At 37.7% G+C, this 22,917-nt stretch overlaps 3 protein-coding genes across 7 annotated transcripts; 2 read left to right on the top strand and 1 right to left on the bottom strand.

Annotated features, from left to right (window-relative positions):
• On the top strand, positions 1-1,725 carry LOC124402644 (cystatin-F). The gene is made up of 4 exons (XM_046875798.1): positions 1-167; positions 958-1,133; positions 1,235-1,354; positions 1,550-1,725. The coding sequence occupies exons 1-4, from the start codon at positions 110-112 to the stop codon at positions 1,643-1,645; spliced, it is 450 nt and encodes a 149-aa protein (XP_046731754.1). The 5' UTR covers positions 1-109; the 3' UTR covers positions 1,646-1,725.
• A 1,861-nt stretch (positions 1,726-3,586) lies between these two features.
• LOC124377055 (adipocyte plasma membrane associated protein) lies at positions 3,587-14,746 on the bottom strand. The gene is made up of 9 exons (XM_046836340.1): positions 14,499-14,746; positions 13,766-13,882; positions 12,241-12,356; positions 11,912-12,004; positions 10,648-10,764; positions 10,300-10,474; positions 9,999-10,133; positions 5,912-6,104; positions 3,587-4,554 (listed from the first exon to the last, which is right to left on the bottom strand). The coding sequence occupies exons 1-9, from the start codon at positions 14,588-14,590 to the stop codon at positions 4,345-4,347; spliced, it is 1,248 nt and encodes a 415-aa protein (XP_046692296.1). The 5' UTR covers positions 14,591-14,746; the 3' UTR covers positions 3,587-4,344.
• A 2,340-nt stretch (positions 14,747-17,086) lies between these two features.
• On the top strand, positions 17,087-21,625 carry si:zfos-1056e6.1 (uncharacterized protein LOC107988029 homolog). 5 transcript variants are annotated; one of them, XM_046876607.1, is made up of 9 exons: positions 17,087-17,344; positions 19,777-19,844; positions 19,916-19,975; positions 20,431-20,495; positions 20,718-20,755; positions 20,846-20,925; positions 21,064-21,126; positions 21,250-21,300; positions 21,388-21,625. In XM_046876607.1, the coding sequence occupies exons 1-9, from the start codon at positions 17,269-17,271 to the stop codon at positions 21,439-21,441; spliced, it is 555 nt and encodes a 184-aa protein (XP_046732563.1). In that variant the 5' UTR covers positions 17,087-17,268; the 3' UTR covers positions 21,442-21,625. The 5 variants fall into 5 exon arrangements, with proteins under 5 accessions (XP_046732563.1, XP_046732581.1, XP_046732573.1 ...); XM_046876625.1 differs by having other exon boundaries at positions 19,916-19,963; XM_046876617.1 differs by having other exon boundaries at positions 19,777-19,835.
• The last annotated feature ends 1,292 nt before the right edge of the window (positions 21,626-22,917 follow it).

The raw sequence follows: 22,917 nt of genomic DNA on the forward strand, positions 1-22,917 counted from the left end.
GTGTTGTGGGTGAGTGCAGTTGGGGGACTGCCGCATCAGTTAAGTGAAGGAGGTTAAAGTGTTGCTCCACAGGAAGTTGCAGAGCAAAGCTGAGAGAACTTGCGCAGCCATGGACACTTCTCATCATCTGCTTCTAGTCTTTCTACTGGCTGGAGTTTGTTCAACTGGTGAGAAATACAAGAATATATTACAAGAGTTTTGAACATTTAACAGTCCTGCTTGTGTTCGACTGCTGTATTGTCTGCTTTAGAACATAAATTAAAAACATCAAGAACTGGTGTGCATTTGTGTGTGTTAAACACAGTTGTACAGTTCAAAATTGTCAGGCCACAGTGTTAATATTTTGACTGATTTAACCACTATGTTGGCTGCAGCTGAACCATCTCAGTCTATGCAGTCTAGTTTGTAGTTCAGGTTGAGATTTTCAACCTAATACAGTTTTTAATGTGTCAAATGTTTACTGCTTGGAAAAAAGAAAGTGTGTGAATTCTTGAGATGTCCTGGATTGTTATTCTTCTTATTATCATTGCTGGACCTAACAGCACATTGTTAATATGCAAGCAAAGGGCTTTTTTCTGTTGTGTCAAGAGACAGCTTACATCAGATGAAGCTTTGGGAGCAGCTTTAACTCTTAACAGCTTAACAGCTTTAAAAATTGTGTAGAAAATTATTACTTTTTTCACAAGTTTTAAGTTTCTCTGATATTTTGGCCGGAAATTAATCGTTACATTTTAGATTGTAAATGTGTTGTTTCTAATTACACCTTTTCAAAAACACTAAAGCCTGACCATATCAGGAAATTTGTTTTGGTTTTATTGTTTTTCTGTTTAGCCATGGTTTCCTGAACAAAGTTTGCTTATTGACAGTACATATGTGAGTAGCAGGACCATGTTAATGTGATGTAGAAAGAAATGGTGCTCTACTAAGGTAACCTAATTTCATAACTGTAACTTCCAGAGAAATCTCCAGTTCGTATTTTTGCAAATGGGCCAGCTCCGGGCAAACCACGAATTGTCAGCAAGAATGATACAGAAGTAAAAAAAGCTGTGCTAATTGCAACCTACTCCTTCAACAACAAGTCCAATGATGCTTTCTTTTTCAAGGCTTCAGCTATTGATGATGCACAAAGACAAGTAAGACCTCCAAACTGTCTCTTTTCTAAGTCATAATGTGAGAACAAAATGAAACAACATACTTTACATACTCGTTATTTATTTATTTATTAACATCACAGATTGTTAAAGGTATAAAGTACATTCTCAAAGTCGAGATATCTCGGACTGTGTGCAAGAAGAGAGATCCTGATGCTGATCTTGCTAACTGTGGTTTCCAACCAAAACATGAGTTGCAGCAGGTGAAATTGTATTGTGCTGTTTGTTTGATTTCTGTTTAATAATGTGTAAAAAGTAAAGGAAAAGAGTGTGAAGATCACTATATAATCTTTTTGATAAAGTTCACTGCCTTTCTAATCATTATTTAATTTAATTACTTATATGAAATGCTGTTATTTAGAAACATATTTAGCCAATGTAATGTGTTTATCTTTCAGACCTTTCTCTGTAACTTTGATGTGTGGTCTATACCATGGCAGATGAAGATGAAGACCACTTATTTTGTTTGCCGTCCTTCTAACAAGTCTTACTAAAACCTATGCATCTGAAACAGAATGTGCTTCAAATCTGAGTTTACTGGCTAAGAATAAAATATTTGATTGGTATACATACATTTAAATGTGCCTTCAGTGATCATGTATGATTCAAAAATAACAATCGGAGATACTAGTATAACCACAGACAGGTGAAGTGAAAATGATTGATTTTGTTACAATTTTGTGTCAATTATAGTAAGTGAACAGTCAGTACTCAAAGTTGATGTGTTTAAAGCAGGAAAAATGAGCAAGAGAAACGAATGTCAAGGGCCAAATTGTGATGGCAATTGACAACTAGGCAGGTCTTGTGGTGCAGGTTATTACCCAATAAATGTGGTCAACAGAAGAACAAACAGCAACAGGGCAACAGATTTTCAATGGTCATTGGTGGACATGAGAAAAGTGTAGGTCATCTGGTCTGAGCAAACAGAAGTACAACTATAGTCCATATTGCTGAAAAAGTAAACGCTAGCTATGGTAGAAAGGTGCCATAACATGTCCACTGCCAAAAACACTGCCAAAAACACTGGGAACTTGAGGATCAGAAATGGACAATGGAACAATGGAACAATGAAATAATGAAGTTTGGTCTGATGAATCCTGGTTTCTTTTACATAATTTTTCATAAAAAGAAACCACACCAGGATGTACTATGTAAAGAAGGCATGTCAGAAGAGGACACAGAAAACACAGGATGTCTTGAGAGTCTATGGATTAGAGATTTTTCTGAGGCATGGGGGACCGACAAGATATTAAGCAGGAGTAATGGTTTTAAAGTTATTGATGATCAGCATACAGCATGCATGCACTTTTGTAAGAGAAAATCTTAGTTAAGAGCTACAGTATCTCACAAAAGTGAGTACACCCCTCACATTTCAGCAACCATTTTAGTAGATCTTCTCAAGGAACAATACTATAGAAATTAAATTTTATATATTTTACAGTAGTCGATGTGCAGTTTGTATAGCAGTACAGATTTACTGCCCTATGAAAATAACTCAACAAACAGCCATTATTGTCAAAATACCTGGCAACAAAAGTAAACATGTCAAAACTGTGTCCAAAGTGTCAATATTATGTGTGAGCACCATTGTTATCCAGCACTACCTTAATCCTCCTCAGCATGGATTTTACAAGAGCTACATTGGTTGTTGCTGGGATCCTCTTCCACTCCTACATTATGACATTACGGAACTTCAGGAGGTCGTACACATGGCGCTTCTCCACCTTCCATTTAAGAATACCCCACAGGTGCTTAATATGGATCAGTTCTGGAGACATACTTGGCCACTCAGTCACCTTCAGCTACCTCAGCAAGGCAGTTGTCATTTTGGCAGCGTGTTTGGGGTCATTATTATGTTGGAAAACTGGCCCAGTTACTGAAGGGAGGGCATAATGTTCTACTATAGAATGTTACAGTACATGTTGGAATTCATGTTACCCTCAGTGAAGCACAGCTACAAACAGCAGTCGTGCAGCCCCAGACCATGATGCTTCCACCACCACGCTTGACTGTATACAAGACACAATTTTCTTTGTACTCCTTACCAGAGTGTCACCACACATGCTGGACACCATCTGCAGCAAATAAATTGATCTTAGTCTCATCAGACCACAGAACATGGTTCCAGTAATTCTAATAAAGGCTGTTGAGTTATTTTCAGAGGACAGTAAATCTGTATTGCTAGGCAAGCTGCACATTGGCCAATGTAAAATATCAAAGTTTAACTTCTATATTATAGTCCCATGAGAACATATGATAAAAATGTTTGCAGAAAATGTGAGGGGTGTACTTACTTTTGTGAGATATTGTATAAATGGTTGCAAAAATTTTTTTAATGTTTAGTAAAGCAGCTGGTTTCATATTAAACCCATTCTTGTGTAGTCCCTGAGCATCACAGTACTGTTCAGTGAAATATATGGACATGTACAGCCAGGTGCATTTATTTATTTATTCATTCTTCCTTTCATTAATTTATTTATTGTACGCACTATACAGTAGCTGCTATGATGGCAACCACAGACAGATGCCACAATTCACAAACAGGCACAAGCATTCACTAGGAAATTATTGCTAATTGCCACTCTCTTCAGTGCTGAAATGATCTTTGCAAATGGAAGCTCAGAGACTCAACTAATGTAAATGTTTCAAGGTAAAGAGACAGAGTCGTAAAATACTGTTTCGTCATACCAGAGTAGGTGTTCAGTCCTGCAAATAGAAGGTATAAAGTTCTCGTCTGCACTGATATTTCTGTTGCAAATTTTCAAGTAAATCAGCAGCTTTATTTTAAGGATCAGTTGACAGTTCAGTGCAAATTAAACAAAATCAGAGTCCAAACATTATGCACCTCCATTTGTAGGAGCAAAACAAATATAGATACTTGTCATTTATCCTTTAAATAAAGCAAGCTGACATCTGCAGGCATGCCTATATAGAAACATCACTCTAAAGAGAAGGGGGGATTCAAATACAAAGTCATATGGCTCAACAGAACAAAAACCTAAACAGAAGTCGAAGCTGAATGACATTAATGCAGGAATGGATATGGAGGACTTGGGTTTCTTACTTATTATGGGAGATATTATGGGGTACAAAAAAATAGGTTTGTTGTTTCTTGAGGAAATGTTACATGACTGATAACGAAGCCACAGGAAATGCCTGTGAGCTATAGTCTTGTTTTCCTGTAGGACTGTTTTTACACTTTGCTCAAGTCCAGTTTACACAGGTAAGGGGAGCGGAAAGAGCCAAGGTAAAGGTGGCCGTTGTGCTCATGGGCCTCGCTGATGTAGGCCGCCACAGTGCCATGAGGGTCATGGAAACTCCGCACACATGTTCCTCCATCCTTCAGCTCCACCACCAGACTGTACCGTGGCACAAACTTCATTAGTGTTTCCTGGCTGAAGAGCTGAAAACACACAGACAACTGAAGATGAGCAATCTGGCACGGAGAACCTCGCTATTGTCTTAAATACAATCACTACATAATAAAAAACGGATTTTTAAGAATAGCACTTCCCAATTCAATTATCCAGAATTATTTGCAGCTGTGGAAGAAATTAGCAAAACAGAAAAACCTGGTAATATGAGAGGAATAGATTTTTGTTGAAGTCATATTAAAAAAAAGTGACAACTTTTGATACATCAAAAATAATTAAGCAGAAATGTTATACTTTTATGGTCACCAGTGCATCTTATTTCAATGGGGTATAAAATGAGATGACAAAGTGACTAGATATTTGTTATCCAACAAGGTCTGGCCTAGCTGAGTCATCCATGGGCCACATCATTCCAGCCAGTTAGGATGGGCATATATCTCACCCCATACATACTTTAACAAACATTTATGTACATATTTATCTCAAAAGTGTTTAATAGGGTTGAGGTCAGCGTTCTCAAGATCTTCCACTCTAACCCATGTAAACCAAATCTTCATAGTGTGGCTTTGTGCACGGGGACACTGTCATGCTGGAACCGGTTTGGGACTGGTTTTAGTTCAAGTGAAAGGAAACTTTTACAATTGTGTGCCTACAATGATAGCAGTTTGGGAAAGAAACACATATGGATGGAAAAGTCAGGTGTCCCAATGCATTTGCCCATGGTTTTTATCAAACAGGTTAACATCAAATGTAGCAGTTTCTAATTTTCTGCATAGAGATCAACATAATGGAATGCACTCATTTTCAATAAAGGTACTGTCAATAAGAAACTGCTATTTTTTTTAGAAGAAGCAATGCGAGTGCTTGCTGATAAGTAATATGCTTGGATTAAACAAGTTGGTTTAACCTAGTTTAATTAGTCATGCATTCAATTATTCATCGTATTCATATTATTAAATGCTTTAGACATTGATTTTACCAGTGCTTGTACAAACAGTTACAAAAATAAAAACAAACAAAAAAAATGTATGTGCTTATAAATTATTAATAAAAAGATTATTTTCTAAATCTGAGTCCATGGATGATTTAATGTAAATTCTCACTGCCTCTGCCAGGACACTTAAACTGGGTCATGGTTAGCTCTTCCAGTAGGACAACAATCCAAACAGAGCTCTAAATATACACTCGTATTGTGAATTATTGTGTTTTGAGAAACAAGCTTTAGTTCAGAGGATTGCTATATTGAACACCAGAACAAACCTTTGGAGAGCTAAATGAGGGCCAATAAGTGATTTAAACATTAAACCAAAAAGATTTGCCCATTTTTTAGTTTTTACTCTTTTAGCTGTTTATTGAAAGTGTTAATAATAGGTAATAAACTCCTACCTTAAATATGATATTCTTAATCCAGGGTCTTTGGGACAGGAAATCGAGCATGGAGAAGCCAGGGTTCTGTCGAATGGCAGACATGGCCACCCAGTAACCACCAGAAGAGCTGCGACGTATGTTGTCAGGAAAGCCAGGCAGGTTTTCAATAAAAGTGTCCATTCCACCCTTATTGAGACCAGACACATGAATCCTGGGATAATAAAACATACAGAAAATGTTAAAATCACCACATGATCTCTAGCAACCATATAGAGTATTTCACAAAACACATTTCAGTATATCTTCTAAAGGGACAATACTATAGAAATAAAACTTGGATATATTTTAGAGTATACAATGTGTATCTTGTATAGCAGAATAGATTTACTGTCCTCTAAAAATAACTCAACATACAGCCATTATTGTCAAAATAACTGGCAAAAAAAGTGTGTAAACACTAAATGATAACAGCGGTATGATAACAGCTTAACCATGCAAAGCCACATAACATATTCATAATGTTCATGTTATTGTCTGCTTGACAGGACCATACAAATTTGTGTATCTTGTATTAGTGCAGATACAATTTTGTGCTTTGAGTACAATTCTCTCATACTGACCACCGGATTCTGGAGCCCACTCGTATCAGTGTGTTTGGGATCGTTTTCATGTTGGAAAACTGCCGTTCGGCCCAGTTTCTAAAAGGAGGGCATCAGGTTCTGCTTCAGAATGTCACAGTACATGTTGGAATCCATGTTTCCCTCAATGAACCACAGCTCCCAAGTACCAGCAGCACTCATGCAGCCCCAGACCATGATGCTACCACCACCATGCTTGACTGTAGACAAGACAATCTTCTTACTTATAAAACACTAAATGGTTTAGCTCCCATGTATCTATCCAGTCTTTTAACATGCTACAATCCATCACGCTCCCTGAGATCTCAAAACTCTGGATTTCTAGTGGATCCTAGAATAGCAAAGTGCACTAAAGGCGGTAGATCATTCTCACATTTAGCTCCTAAACTGTGGAAAAGTATTCCTGACAGTGTTTGGGGCTCAGACACACTCTCTCAGTTTAAGTGCATCTTAAAAACTTATCTTTTTAGCAAAGCCTATACATAACATACGTCACATATCATAAACTTGTGCTTCAGGACATCTAATCAAATGCACATCAACTTGTGCTGTTAATATCATGAACAGCAGCTACACTAATTTCTCTCCACTCCTTCATTTTCTCTCCCCATCCCGAGGCATCCTGAGGTTTGGCCAGCTCCAGTCACATCCCACCTCATGAAGATTATGGACCTTTAAAGAAATAGATGCGGAACTCGCAAACTTCCAGTACCACCCAGAGACGTACCAGTGCCAGCTGGATCCCACTTCATGTGTGGAGATTTGACATTGAACCTCCTGGAGTGTTTAAAGGCTCTGGCATGGAGAAGCTGGTGTTGGATCTGTGATGATCGCAAATGTTGAGCTATTTTATGAGTTCCCTCCTAGTTTTATAACCATAATGACTGTATAAGACTGTAGAAAGAACATTACATATAATCTTACACTCCAGTGCTCATGTTAGTTCTCTCTCTCCAGTGTTCTGTATTGTTCAAAAGATTTATGATCACACTCTTGATGTCACCCAAATGAGGATGGGTTCCCCTTTTGAGTCTGGTTCCGGTCAAGGTTTCTTCCTCATAACATCTAAGGGAGTTTTTCCTTGCCACAGTCGCCATGGCTGCTCATCAGGAATAAATGCACACCATTCACCTTGACTGCTGATTTCTGTAAAGCTGCTTTGAGACAAAGTCTGTTCTGAAAAGCGCTATAGAAATAAACTTGACTTGACTTAACTTGACACAATGTTCTTGGTACTCCTTACCAGGGTTTCATCACAAATGCTGGACACCATCTGAGCCAAGCAAGTTTATCTTGGTCTCATCAGACCACAGGGCATGGTTCCTTCTGGGAAGATGGCCATGCAAACCGACTTTTTGCAGTGTGAGGCGTATGGTCCCAGTACTGACAGTTTGAAGCCAGCTTCTGCACTTGACAAACAGCATGAGGACTCAACTCCTTTGATCAACTCTAGTGAGGCCTGTTCCGAGTGGAAACCATCTTGAGAAACCTCTGTATGACCCTGGCCACTGTACTGTAATTTAGTTTTAGGGTGTTACTAATCATCATATAGCCTCGGCCATCTTTGTGGAGAGCAACAATTCTAATTCTCAAATCTCTTTGCCATGAGGTGCCATGATGAACATCCAGTTATCAGTATGAGAGGATTGTACTCTAAACCCTAAATTTTAAATGCTCTAATACAAGATACACAAACTTGCATGGTCCTGTCAAGCAGACAAAAACATGAACAGGACCTTTCACAAGGATCAGTCTGTTTTCTGAAACTACAATGTTTTAAATGCACAAAGAATGTAGAAAAATTCTTCCTATTAACAATGTGGGTAAAAATCAATAAAAGCCCCTGGTGATCCAGAAGTATGATCTTGGGTTAAACTGGTCTTTATTAACCGCAGTTTTGTTATTTTCCATGATTTTGTGTATGAATCAGTTCCTTCATCAATAATGGAATCAAACGCTGATTTTTTAAAAAGATACGGTTCTTCATTTAACAAAGCTAATGTTAACAATAAACAAAGAGCCTACACAGAAGCATTTCCTACACTTCCCCTTGCAGTGCCCACACTAGCTTCACTAATACAACCAATGTGCCATTTGTCTCTCAACGCTGGGAGCTTAATGAAGGATTCTGTTTCCTAGGCAACAGTAAGCTTGCATCATTCATCCAGGTAAAGCGGTGTGTGTGTGTGTGTGTGTGTGTGTGTGTGTGTGTGTGTGTGTGTGTGTGTGTGTGTGTGGGGCAAGGAGACTTGCACTGCCTCCAGCAGACGTAAGCAGTATGAGAAAAGTTAGAGGGGCCAAGCACATTTACATACAGACCCCGTCTGTTAGGAGTGATAAAGAAGGAAAGTCGACAGGGTAAAATTTTTGACCTGATATTCAATCGACTGCAGTCCAAGAAGAGAACCTCGGAACCAACGTGTGAACATGCAAGTACGAGGGAAAAATGAGACAAAGAAAGTGCAAGGCAAAGCAAATTTAGTCTGCTAAATTTAGTAAGAATGTGTGGGAAATAAGAACAAGTTTGAATTAAAGCATTTCAAGAACATGGACAGCTGTGTGCATAATGAGCAGGAAGCATTGTTGGAAAATGACTGAAAATTGATTTCACCTTTCAACTGATGATTGAGGTTTACTTTTGTGAAAAATAATGTCACTTTTTCATATGAGACACAATACTACATACTGTACTAAAATTAGAGGTCAACAGTGGATATTACCGATAGCTAGGTTTGATCGTACTGGCAGATAACCTATATATATATATATATATATATATATATATATATATATATATATATATATATATATATATATATATAAAATAATGGATACTGGATAAAAAAAAAATAAAAAAAAACATAACACTTGTAAAATAGTACTGAACTTGATTACAAATATTTTAAATAAACAAAACAGCACTGAATCATAAAAATGTGCTATACGAGATCAATAGGAATATATTAATATCTACTGAGGACAATAAAATACATGCAAAGTAAACATTTACAACCAAAATGAAGAATAATAAAAAAAAGCATTTTGAATTAATAGCATGTGGCATCAGAGGCCGTTCTCATACTGTATAACACAACCCAGAAAAACTATAGTTTCAGCAATCATCTATCCTATTAAACGGCAAAATTTATGAATCGGTCAACCTCTAATTAAAATAGTATGCCACTTGCTAATGGACTAGCTTCTGTTTAGTATTTGCTTTAAAGACTGTCCCTGTGTTGATTAATTATAACGTGTTATTTGAAAACGTGCTGTGTAATGTTTGCTTGCACTGTCCCTCCAATAACAGAGATAAAGTCTGTGAGCTGAAACAACCATGCAACAGACTTTTATCACCATTAAACAAAATACACGGTTTAGTACAGTCTTGGTCAAACAACTTGTAGCAAAATGTAAAAAAATTTAATAATGTAGCCCAGATACGCATCAACTATAAGACAGAAACCCACCTCCTTATTCTTGCCATCGTAGTTTCAGCAACAAGAACAGACTCTTCGTCGGGAAGGAGTAGAATACCGTTAGGGAAGCGCAAGTTGTCCATCATGACGCCAACCTCTTTAGTCTCAGTGTCGTACTCGAGAACTCTAAAACACCAAGTCAGTATCAGCAGCTATAACCTTACAAACTGCCTGAATACATATACATAACTATAGCAGCAACCTGCATTACAAACAATATTACCTGAAACTACTAAAAAACTAAAGCTGTAAAGTGACTGAAGTCTGCTGGGAATTTTTAGCAGCCTCTTACCGACCATCTGCTGTGGCCTCCATGATGAGTTTCATGAAATCCCGACGCTGCCACCTGCTGCTGGAGTCTGTGAAATACACCTTCTTCCCATCCTGTGTCACATCCAGGTCGTTGACAAATGAGAGACGGCGACCACCGATCGTCTTCTTGGTGCTCACTAGCTGTGTACTCTCACCTGAAGGACAAAATCAAAGAAGAAGGTCACTGATAAATGATTTAGCATGGCTAGAAGATGAGAATTTGAGAGGGGAAAAAAGTATTCTACTTGATTCAGATTCAAAGTATTACTTAATCAAAAGCACTACAGGAAGAGAAACTACAAAAGAAAGATGTTTATCCTGATCTAACCTGTGACAGGATTAACCTCAAAAAGGCCCAGGTAGGCATCAGCCACAAACAAGGTGCCATTTGGTCCTGCTTTGATTCCAAGGGGCCGTCCACAAACAGGCTCGTGCTCAGGAGACCCTTCACAAAGAGAAAAACAAAAGTGTTGGCTCCCTGTTTGCTGTACAAATACCAAAAATATGTCCTCACTTACTGCTCCTCACTTTATTCCTTAAGGTCATAACGTATGTATGTTTTATTTATGCTGTTCCTTCGAAGTTAAAAACACATTCTTGTATAAAATGTCTTTGTATGCTTTAACTACAGAGCCCGAACCTGTTCCAAGTAGTTTGCCAAGGGTGGAAAGGAAGGAGATGATTTTGAATGCTAACTGAACACTAGGATTTCTTAACTGACATTAGTGCCTTTCCTCACTAGGGCTTCTGTGGCTGAATGAGCATAGCTATGCTCCAAAGAAAACCTTCCCAGGAAAATTGTTAACAGCAAATAGGACTAAATCTAGGATATGAGGTTAAAAAACCATGTGTGTTGTGGTGAGGTGTTCACAAACTTTGCACATAACGTATGTGAGATACATACCACAGAGACCCTTCAAGCTTCCTGAAAAAGCATCTTAAAAAACACCCAACCCAGTCCAAAAATAAAAGAAATAAAGTGTTTTTTGTTTTTGGTTTTTTAACACTTTATTGATCCAACAGGGAATTGGTGTTTCTCAGTATATCTCAGTGATGTTAGGAAGCTACGATACAGTGCCCCTGAAGAACAGAGGGTTTAGGGTGCTAAGAGAGGCAGGTTGGTGATAACGAGGCTGAACCGTTCAGTACCTGATCAGTAAACCAGAGCCTTAACCACTGAGCTACCACCTCTCCTATTTGTATTAAATATTTGTTTATACTCCTTGTGTGTGTTGTTAATTAAATCATAAATCAAAATAGTCAAAATATAATTTAAAACTAGTGCTCAATCTCAAAGGACATAACAGACATGACTTCTCACTCCTTAATTCATAGAAGTATATGAGCAAAACCCACATGCATCCTCTGTGTACACAAATTTCAGAAAGATCCAAACAATCAACCTACAAACAACAATTCAGTGATTTATTTAAGAAGAGTGAGAAATCTAATTCTGACAGAGAATGGCGAATCATGTCTCAGTTGCACATGAGCCGTTAACATCCTCGGCTCTATTTACAAAGGACTGCATTATTGTGAAACAGTGCAGCATTGCAACACTGCCAGTGACTAAGGGACACCTTTTCACTTACCACATGGAGGCTTGCCCAGAGTTGCAACAACACTGATTTTCTTCCCGTCAATTTTTACAATTTTTCCATCTGCTGTTCCAGTGTACAGAATATCTACAACAGGGAGGAAAAAAAACCCAGAATAATTAGAATAAATAATTAACAGAATAATTATTAGACAAAAGAGTTTGTCACAAATTTGAGACATTACATTTTAACCAGGCAGAAATTCCAGACAGGTGACCTTTGCCCCAGTTAGCTGTTACTACTAATGTAGTAGAACTGCTCCTTACACAATGACGAAATGGGTGAAAGGCAATGAATGACAGATCACACCAGCAAGTACTGACCTCCAATATCAGTGATGGATTCAGGCCCAACGAGCTGATCCTCAAACAGTCTCTCTGCCTGTCTGAGCTTTAGGTTGGGTTCAAAGCAGCCAGTCAAGAGCGGTGGTTCACTGAGACTATATAAAGAAAATTGTAAATTGCATCAAAAATGAGAGAACATTACTCAAGCTTTGGGATGTTAGAGAAAACTAGGTATTTCTCAGCATAAGCGGTAACACTGGTAGAGGAATGCTGCAGTGTCCAAAAGGAGCAGGAAGGAAATCATTAATCATTGACACTGAGAGGTGAATATAAAGGAGACGTCTTTGCAGATCGGATTGACATTAGTGCCAAGGGTGCTTGAATCTGTAGCAGTGCTTCTGGAGGCAATACGAGGCAGTGAATTCAGGGAGCGCAACACTATCACAGGGGTGGGAAAACCCTCACATTACTACATTACAGTTATACATTAAAAGCTAAGAACCATACAGTGTACAGCGTACAGCTCTGCAATGCATGTTTATGTAGACATTTGCACCTAAATTGCTAAGAACCCGTCAGACAACTTTACCAACTGTGGATAAAGAAATAGAGGAAGTACTAAGAAGCCAAACAGTTTGACATTTCAAAACATTAGTAGCATGTCAGTGCAATAATATAAACTGTAATCAATCAGCACAGTCTTTCAAAAAGGTGCCATCCATCAACAAAAAACAATCAAAAATAAAGGAAAACTGATTGTACCCTATACGACATTCCTGAACAAGACTGATCATGTCAAGTCTTATATGTTGGAGCATTTACTGTAGCAAAACCAAATGACAGCATGATGAATAGGAAACTAATTTCACGGCACAATCTGACGCCGCCCCGACTTCATTTGTAAACTAATTTATATTCCATTTTTTTTATTTGACAATAATGATATTAAATAATATTCATAATAATTATAATAAAGGAATGTGACAGCTACAGTTCAAGTAGGATAGCAAGAACTACCTCCAAATCATGTGAAGCCAAACACATACAAATACAAAGGTAAAGTTAAAGAGGCCAAACCCAAAATGGTAAAATAAATAAGTTTTAAATGGTTTTACGATAAATAATGCACTCTGAGAGCTTGAGGAGTAGCATTTTCTCATTTACTTCTACTGCAGTGAACTGTTTACTGAGAATCCTGTTCTAGAAACTGGAAATTTACAGGAAATTATGTGTTCTTAAACACAAAGGTAAAATCAGAATAAAATCATGAAAATAATTTTCTAAAAATATGTTCTGAGGTGTTTTTCTTAAGAGATTAGTCATTACTTGGTTTTGAGCCATGCCTGATGCAGCCCATCTTGCGCCTGATGACAAGCTCAGTAATGGAAGCAGGGCTGATAAAGCAGGGAGGGGGCTACAGGAATTATTTCATTCTTTGTTTATTTCCTGACCAGTGATTTGCTGCAACGACCGTTAAAAGCTCAATATGTCATTTCATTTTTGCCTTGGATTGAACCATTTGCCCTGCTTCTGATTTCTGATATCCATTAATTCCACAGCATACCTGAATGCTTCAGGCTGAATCGGGGACTCCAAGAGAAAAGTGACCACCAGGACTGGGAGAATCAGGAAGACAGCCAGAGACAGCAGAGTGACCCGGAACACCTTCCCGCTGTACGTGCTGAAATTTATAGAACGATAATATATAATGTGACCTACATTGTGAAAGTAAAAAACAAAAACAACAACAACAACAACAATCAAATCTTTGAGCAAACCCATGGGAGCTGACATGAGCCCATGTCAGAGGAGCTTCAGATGTGCTTTTGGCAGCTTCTCAAGATTCCCTCAGTTTGTGTGTGTGTGTGTGTGTGTGTGTGTGTGTGTGTGTGTGTTTATGGGATGGTAAACATTTACGAAATCCCCCTGCGAAGCTTCTGAACAGTAAGTGCAGTCTAAATAATAATGGTAGTAAAAACACTCGGGATGTTTTCCACACACCAGTCAGAAGCTGATTGATGTTTTTAAGCTGTAGGATGTGAAACTATTGTATGTTGTGTGTAAATAAATGCAGGGTGGACCTGCAGTGCACCTGTGCAATAACAAATAGATCCAGGCAGAGGAACTTTTTTACCTTATTCCTTCTCTTTTTAAAATTGTAAACATGTAAACGTATAACACGTAAACATATAACGTGTATTATTTCGGACACCTTTTAAGAGATAATGGAATAAAGATGATCCTAATGGAAGAGTGTGTGAGAAGTGTGTAACGAGCAGAGCAGAGCAGAGCCTCACCTCGTGCTTTTATACTGAGGTTCATGTGATTCGTCTGTTAGGATCTGAGGTCTGTTGAGCTTCCTGAAGCGCAGTCCTTCTGCCTCATTCATCCTGAAGCGATCTCGGAGCTTCTCTTTACACTGATCTACCCTGAGCTTTTACACTAAATACACTGCGGCGATGAAGGAACACCACGTTCACCCTTCTCCTTCTCCTCACGCTTCTCGCCGTCCGTGTGTGTGTGTGTGTGTGTGTGTGTGTGTGTGTGCAGAGGAGTGTGAAGTCAGCAGCAACAGCAAGCAACAGTATTTCCAACAGAATCGCTGTAACCGCTGTAATATTTTCTGAGTGACAATTTATTTTCTTTTTGCTGTAAAATACTGTAATTTGGACACAATCAATAAAGGCAATGAAATCTATCATGCATCATATGCCCCATGACCTATCTATCTATCTATCTATCTATCTATCTATCTATCTATCTATCTATCTATCTATCTATCTATCTATCTATCTATCTATCTATCTATCTATCTGTCTGTCTGTCTGTCTTGTGGAGATTTGTGATCATTCAGCCCTAAGTAAAGTCAGGTACTGATGTAGGTGAGGTCTGGGGTGCAGTCAGTGTTCACATTCATCCATCAAAGGTGTTCAATAGTGTTGAGGTCAGTAAGATCTTTAGAGCAGGAAGGCCACCCAAGCTCTTCCACTCCAAACCATTTAAACCACATCTTCATGGAGCTGGCTTTGTGCACAGGACTATTGTCATGCTACTGTATCCCAAAACATCCAATATAATTGTGAGCCCCAAACTCTGTTTTTACAGTTTCTGGAAAAAACTAAACACTTTTGTCCATATAGTGTGTGTCTTCCATTTTATGGAATAATAATAATAATAATAATAATAATAATAATAATAATAATAATAAATGAATGAACCTGTTTGCCTAAATATGCACGTTTCTGTTTTTTCACATTTCTTGGTTTTAGCCCACTAGTAAAGCCATGATCTGTAAAAATAATAATAATAATTAAAAAATCTTATACAGCATGCACATAATCTCTTATTAAAAAGTGTAAATCAGGAGAGTAGTATAAAATAATTTTGTGAAACATCATATGCACCGTTCCTCTAACATTTATAAAAGGACAAGACAAAGCTTTCCAGAGAGTGTTATTATTAAAGGTGGAACAGAAAATGATCTCAACTAAATCATCTGTGTGGCAAAATGTGGTATGGTCTAATGCAGGGGTCTTCAGCATGTTCCTTATGCAGTAGAATCTGGGGGCAGGGACCACTGATACCTAAGGTGTCAAACATAGCCACTGATGTTATAAATAGAAACCAATCATATGACACTAGTTATATTATGTTAAGACAATTAGAACTATGTCATTGTATATGCATCATTGTCTGTATATTTTTTATATCTCAAAATGATTTATGAATCATAACAAATATATTTTCCAATTTAAAAAAGTTGTTCCCTCTTTTATTTTAATAGATTTGCAGTTTCATACATTTTCCTTTTACTATCAGGTGGACTATTATACATTTACATGAACTTCAACGTTAATTTTAATAGAACTTTATATGTAATTTTACTGTCAGGTAGACAATTATACAATCGCATTAACATCAGCTTCGTAAAGTGTTAACTTTTATGTAATAATTATATTTTTAAAACTTCATTTTTTGTCTTTGTTGTCTTTACTTATGTTTATTTTGCGGCCCGGGTTCGATCCCCGGTCAGGGAACCAACCCCAGCTATCAGGGTTTTACAAGCCTTGGTCCCAAGCCAGGATAAATGGGGAGGGTTGCGTTAGGAAGGGCATCCAGCGTAAAAACGTGCAAAATCAAATATGCGGATGGTCCGCTGTGGCGACCCCTAATGGGAGAAGCTGAAAAAAATGTTATTTTTGTACAAAAAATTATTTGTGATTCAACATTAATTAGCAGACCCCCGGTAGAAGATGCATGGTCTACTAAAAAGTATATTCAAGCAAAAAAACAAACAAACAAACAAACAAACAAAAATTGCAGCATGGTGGTTGCAGTATTGTTCTATGAGGCTGTTTTTCTTCAACCAAAACTGATGCTTTTATCAAGATGAAGGGAGCCATCAATAGCTACAAATACCAGCTGATTTTACTACAAAACCTTCTTGTCTTTACTAGTAATCTGAATATGAAAAGACATTCCATCTTTCAGCTCAAGTTACCCAAATTGTGCATCCAATCGTCAAAAGAATAGATTAACCGAAAGAAGTTCTATGTTTTTGAAGGATCTAATGACCTAGAGCTCAGTCCTGCATCCGAATAAGAAGCAATTTGATCTAGATCTAAAATGTTTTTGTAAGATAGAGTGGTGAAAATATTGTTAAATCAAGAGATGCCAGTGATATAATAATTCAAAGGGTGCTTCGACGAAGTATTGGTTTAGGGTTGTGCACAATTATGTAACTAGGTTAATTATACTATTTTTCCAATTTGTTTCCTTTAAAATTTGTAATATTTTTTTATCTATTTAATTTCTTATATAATTTCCTATATGGGTACATATTATAATTACAAATTAACACCTTTTTTCTTTTATCTTTTTTTTTTTTAACACATCACAAACACATGACATTGTAACATAAGGACAGTGTATGTTTTATTTTGTATCTATTTTTTTTTTTTATCCTTTTTTTATGCTTTTATTTTGGGAGAACATTGACATCGGCTCTCTAGTCGTGGTCATTGCTTGAAGCTGCTGATTTCACACTGCTGAGATCATTCAGCAGAGATGAGTGGTCCAGTGGCTCCTGCAGAAAGTGCACCTGTAGCAGTGTGGATTGCATTGAAGAGGCTTGACCTTAATGGTTTGTAATGTTTTTGGTGCTATTGACTTATTGATTATTATCATTATTATTTTCAACATCTCAGTTTTGAGATAGAAGGGAGGGCTAAGGGGCTTGAGCATCATGGTTACCATAGCAACACCAGGTCTGTGCACTGATATCATGAGGTCATTTCAGTATAACACTTTCAATGACATTGTCCCAAAGCAGGTTTTATAGATATAAAGATGTCTGTAAAAATTTTAATTGTATCTATAAAAGGTTAAATGTATATGTATGTTACTTAAACGTTTGTCCCTAATGAGTGAGCCAGTGGTGGCTGTGGTAAAGGAAATTACCTGAGATAGTATAAGGAAGAAACCTTGAGGAAAAGAAGACTCAAAAAAGAGCCTATCCTCATCTGGGTGGCACAGAATGTCCATTTATTAGAATTTGATCAATGTTGAGGTGAACTGTTCATTGATAGGTCCTTAAATGCAGACCTGGTCATGCAAACTGTGGTCCTGAAGCATTGTAGTAAACTGTTGATATTAATTACAGTCTAAATCCATCCTTACAGTTTTTGACTTGCTCAGTAAAGTCCTTAGCTGCATACACTGCTCTCTAATAGAAAACAAAACATGCAGAATTTCAACATCTTCCTCTAATGTCTCTTTTATTTGTTTCAATGGTGTAAGACTTATTTTAATAACAAACACACACACACACACACACACACACACACACACACACACACACACACACATATATACAGTGAGGAAAAAAAGTATTTGAACACCCTGCTATTTTGCAAGTTCTCCCACTTAGAAATCATGGAGGGGTCTGAAATTGTCATCGTAGGTGCATGTCCACTGTGAGAGACATAATCTAAAAAAAAAAATCCAGAAATCACAATGTATGATTTTTTAACTATTTATTTGTATGATACAGCTGCAAATAAGTATTTGAACACCTGAGAAAGTCAATGTTAATATTTGGTACAGTAGCCTTTGTTTGCAATTACAGAGGTCAAATGTTTCCTGTAGTTTTCACCAGGTTTGCACACACTGCAGGAGGATTTTGGCCCTCCTCCACACAGATCTTCTCTGGATCAGTCAGGTTTCTGGCCTGTTGCTGAGAAACACGGAGTTTGAGCTCCCTCCAAAGATTCTCTATAGCGTTTAGGTCTGGAGACTGGCTAGGCCACGCCAGAACCTTGATATGCTTCTTACAGAGCCACTCCTTGGTTATCCTGGCTGTGTGCTTGGTCATTGTCATGTTGGAAGACCCAGCCTCGACCCATCTTCAATGCTCTAACTGAGGGAAGGAGGTTGTTCCACAAAATCTCGCAATACATGGCCCCAGTCATCCTCTCCTTAATACAATGCAGTCCCATGTGCAGAAAAACACCCCCAAAGCATGATGCTACCACCCCCATGCTTCACAGTAGGGATTGTGTTCTTGGGATGGTACTCATCATTCTTCTTCCTCCAAACACGTTTAGTGGAATTATGACCCAAAAGTTCTATTTTGGTCTCTTCTGACCACCTGACTTTCTCCCATGACTCCTCTGGATCATCCAAATGGTCATTGGCAAACTTAAGACGTGCCTGGACATGTGCTGGTTTAAGCAGGGGAACCTTCCGTGCCATGCATGATTTCAAACCATGACGTCTTAGTGTATTACCAACAGTAACCTTGGAAACGGTGGTCCCAGCTCTTTTCAGGTCATTGACCAGCTCCTCCCGTGTAGTTCTGGGCTGATTTCTCACCTTCCTTAGGATCATTGAGACCCCACGAGGTGAGATCTTGCATGGAACCCCAGTCCGAGGGAGATTGACAGTCATGTTTAGTTTCTTCCATTTTCTAATGATTGCTCCAACAGTGGACCTTTTTTCACCAAGCTGCTTGGCAATTTCCCCGTAACCCTTTCCAGCCTTGTGGAGGTGTACAATTTTGTCTCTAGTGTCTTTGGACAGCTCTTTGGTCTTGGCCATGTTAGTAGTTGGATTCTTACTGATTGTATGGGGTGGACAGGTGTCTTTATGCAGCTATTGACCTCAAACAGGTGCATCTAATTTAGGATAATAAATGTAGTGGAGGTGGAAATTTCAAAGGCAGACTAACAGGTCTTTGAGGGTCAGAATTCTAGCTGATAGACAGGTTTTCAAATACTTATTTGCAGCTGTATCATACAAATAAATAGTTTAAAAATCATATATTGTGATTTCTGGATTTTTTTTTTCTTCAGATTTCTAAGTGGGAGAACTTGCAAAATAGCAGGGTGTTCAAATACTTATTTTATATATATATATATATATATATATATATATATATATATATATATATATATATATATATATAAACTTCCGACTCTAGCAGGGACTAAAAGAGGGCTTAATGGGCACTCAGCTATGAACAGGTGCAGCTGACAGAGGCAACAATGAATCAGTTTCATGTTTGGTGTTTTGTAGATGACCGAGTTATAGCTCTGAGAGAAGTACATATTCCCAGAGGGACCAAAATAACCACAGTGAGACAGGTCTGCTCCTTCTTCTTCTTTTGCTTTGTGTGTGAGACAGTTGAGGTAATCTGTTATTAATTTCTCCCTAGATTGTGGCTCATTCTTTTAGACTGGATGTTGATCAAGTCACCTTTAAGGTTTTAACTATTGTACACACATTTATTTACACTAGCGCTTTGTTATGAGAGGGCCAAGCACCCAGTGTGTGTAGGCACCCTACTGTTATTCTCCTCTAGGGTATCTGTGGCAGCCCATAGAACAAAGAAACACCAGACAACACCAAAGTTCACAGCAGTAGTCGTTGAAGTAATGCCATTCTGCTGCCCATTGGTTTATCTAGACCTTTTCTTCTACATTCAGGGAATTCCTCCATTGTTTGTGGTCAGAACATACACATCCTGAGTGAAACTACAAATCACTCTTAAATGTGTTTGCCCTAAATTATGTTTCTGTAATTGCTTTAGGCAAGATTTTACAAGTCAGTGAATGTGCTGCTTACCAAATCTTGGTGCTTGGGCCCCAAAATAGTGATTGCAAATTGAATTATTATCAGTGTTGTATTAACTTACATAAAGTGTATGACAACAATAATATCTTCTCACAGATACGAAACAATCAGGGCTTTTTGATCCCTTTGAACGGCTGCATACCTTTGAACGCCAAACAAATGCAAGTCCATGCATTTTTTCCCCCATTGTGTATTGATTTATAGTTTTAAAGAATATAAAATTTCTCTTATTCAGGTTCACACCCCTCTGTATTAACAGTACTTCACTATTGTGTACTCTGTGTGCCAGATAAAGAATAGGACACTTCCTGTTCCAGTACAATGTATTACATTACCAATAATGTAAAAAGTAATTTATTATTTATTATGATTTGGTTTCATAGGCCTCATGTCTTGGAGGTGTCCAAGTATTATCAACATGGTATGGTTTCTCATGAAGGATTTGCTGCATTTAAATGAACGCTTAAATGTTTTTGTAAAGACTGTTGTTTCTCTCTCTGCATAAATTAAGTTAATGCAAACCCCAGAAACATTGCAATGACTGTGATAAATAAAAGCCTGAAGTCCAGACTACAAAGTATTGTAAGAAGGGTAAGAGTGCTGTCACATGTATGTAATAAATAATGAAAAATTATATTTTTAATAACCAAATCATTCATTCTGTTTAAGTAACTATGGTGCAGTACAGATCGGTGCAGCCTGATCACATCAAGATTGCTTTAATTTTAGATTGAAAGACTGGAAGATCTCCTACCTCAAATCAAGCAGAAGCAGAATGAGCAGATGATCAAGGTAAAACATAAAAAAAAAAAATGGCAAGAAGCTCCGCACTGAACATGTCTGAATTCACTTGAGCTTCTTAACTTCAGAAACAAGAAATGACATTAAATACCAGTATTACATGTTTCTTTGCAGGACATTGAACTTTTGAACCAAAAGCTGAAATTCCTACATAAAAGAATGCAGGTAAAAAGAACTTCCCTTTACCAGCATACCACAATTATTCCACAGCAGTCTACAGTTGAGTCTTTGTCTTTGTCTCTTTCTCAACAGATGGCAGAGTCATACTGCTGGGAGGGAATGTTTAAACGAGCACCACTCTGGTGATCAATTTGTTTTCTGTACTCCAATCCAAGCTCCCTCTGGTTGGATGTTTTTCAAACAATTCAAGTCTGTGCTCAAAATGATTTACCTAGTAAAATATTACTATAAACGGTTAACAAGCATTAGGGTTTTTAGGCTTTTCAAAATTAGGCCCTTTTGTTACCTCAAATAAACCGATCAGGCAGAACATTATGACCAATTCAATTCATTTTTATTTGTTTAGCGCTTTTAACAATTAACATTTTCTCAAAGCAGCTTTACACAGATACTGTGGTGATTAAAAGTGAATATGTTCTTTATAAGTAAGTTTGTCCCTGATGAGCAAGCCTGTGGCAAGGAAAAACTCCCTGAGATGGTATAAGGAAGAAACCTTGAGAGGAACCAGACTCATCTGGGTTGCACCGAATGTCCACCTGCCTAATATTGTGTTGGTCCCCCCTTTGCTGCCAAAACAGTCCCATCAAGCATTAACTTTAGATACAGGAGCTCGTCTATTGGATGAGACCACATGTGCCAGTCTTCGCTCCCCACGTGCATCAATGAGCATTGGCCGGCCATGATCCCGTCACCAGTTCACCACTGTTCCTTCCTTGGACCACTTTTAATAGATACTGACCACTGCAGAGCAGGAACATCCCACAAGAACTGCAGTTTTGGAGAAGCTCTGACCCAGAGGTCTAGACATCACAATTTGTCAAACTCACTCAAATCCTTATGATTGCCTATTTTACCTCATCAAATTTGTTCAAAATGTTCACTTGCTGCCTAATAAATTCCACCCACTAACGGGTGCAATGATGACGAGATAATCACTGCTATTCACTCAATGCTCATGTCATGCCTGTCAGTGTAAATCAAATAGAAGAACAAAAGTACTGGAACACCTCATTTTCCAGTTATATGTGGATCTTCCCCAAACTGTTACCACAAAGTTGGAGAGACAATTGTACAGGTTTGTGGTTGTATTAAATTTGCCTTCACTTGAACTAGGAGACCCAAACCTGTACCAGCATGATGATGCCCTTGTGCACAAAGCCAGCTTCATGAACATATGGTCTACCTGGGTTGGTGTAGCTCTTGAGTGGCCTGCTATAGAGCTCTGACCTCATTCCTATTGAACACCTTTGGGATGACCCTACATTAGCACCTGGCTTTACAAACATATTATATAATGTCATTGCTGACACTCGAATACATACTGACATTTAACCCATTTTTTTTCTTTACCAGTTATTATTATTGGGAAGAGTTCTGATTACATTATTTACACTAAAGTATATATGAGGTGTATAATTAGTAGTCTCAGTAGTCCCAGCAGAGTGTAAGTGTGTATTGTATATATATATATATATATATATATATATATATATATATATATATATATATATATATATATATATATATATATATATATATAAATAAATAATCTTTTCGATCGAGTAAAGAAAAGCATTTGACTAGTTCGTCTACACTTGTTTA

This window comes from Silurus meridionalis, chromosome 2 (assembly GCF_014805685.1).
Source record: "Silurus meridionalis isolate SWU-2019-XX chromosome 2, ASM1480568v1, whole genome shotgun sequence".
NCBI lineage: Eukaryota > Metazoa > Chordata > Actinopteri > Siluriformes > Siluridae > Silurus > Silurus meridionalis.

Coding starts and splice junctions, on each gene's coding strand:
- LOC124402644 (XM_046875798.1), top strand. CDS start 110: ATGGACACTTCTCATCATCTGCTTCTAGTCTTTCTACTGGCTGGAGTT. Junction 168..957: donor GGCTGGAGTTTGTTCAACTG/GTGAGAAATACA, acceptor TGTAACTTCCAG/AGAAATCTCCAGTTCGTATT. Junction 1,134..1,234: donor TTGATGATGCACAAAGACAA/GTAAGACCTCCA, acceptor TTAACATCACAG/ATTGTTAAAGGTATAAAGTA.
- LOC124377055 (XM_046836340.1), bottom strand. CDS start 14,590: ATGAATGAGGCAGAAGGACTGCGCTTCAGGAAGCTCAACAGACCTCAG. Junction 12,357..13,765: donor ATTCAGCCTGAAGCATTCAG/GTATGCTGTGGA, acceptor TTCTTTATATAG/TCTCAGTGAACCACCGCTCT. Junction 10,765..11,911: donor TCTGGGCAAGCCTCCATGTG/GTAAGTGAAAAG, acceptor CTCTTTGTGAAG/GGTCTCCTGAGCACGAGCCT.
- si:zfos-1056e6.1 (XM_046876607.1), top strand. CDS start 17,269: ATGAGTGGTCCAGTGGCTCCTGCAGAAAGTGCACCTGTAGCAGTGTGG. Junction 19,976..20,430: donor CCTTTAAGGTTTTAACTATT/GTACACACATTT, acceptor ATCTTCTCACAG/ATACGAAACAATCAGGGCTT. Junction 20,496..20,717: donor CCTTTGAACGCCAAACAAAT/GCAAGTCCATGC, acceptor TTGGTTTCATAG/GCCTCATGTCTTGGAGGTGT.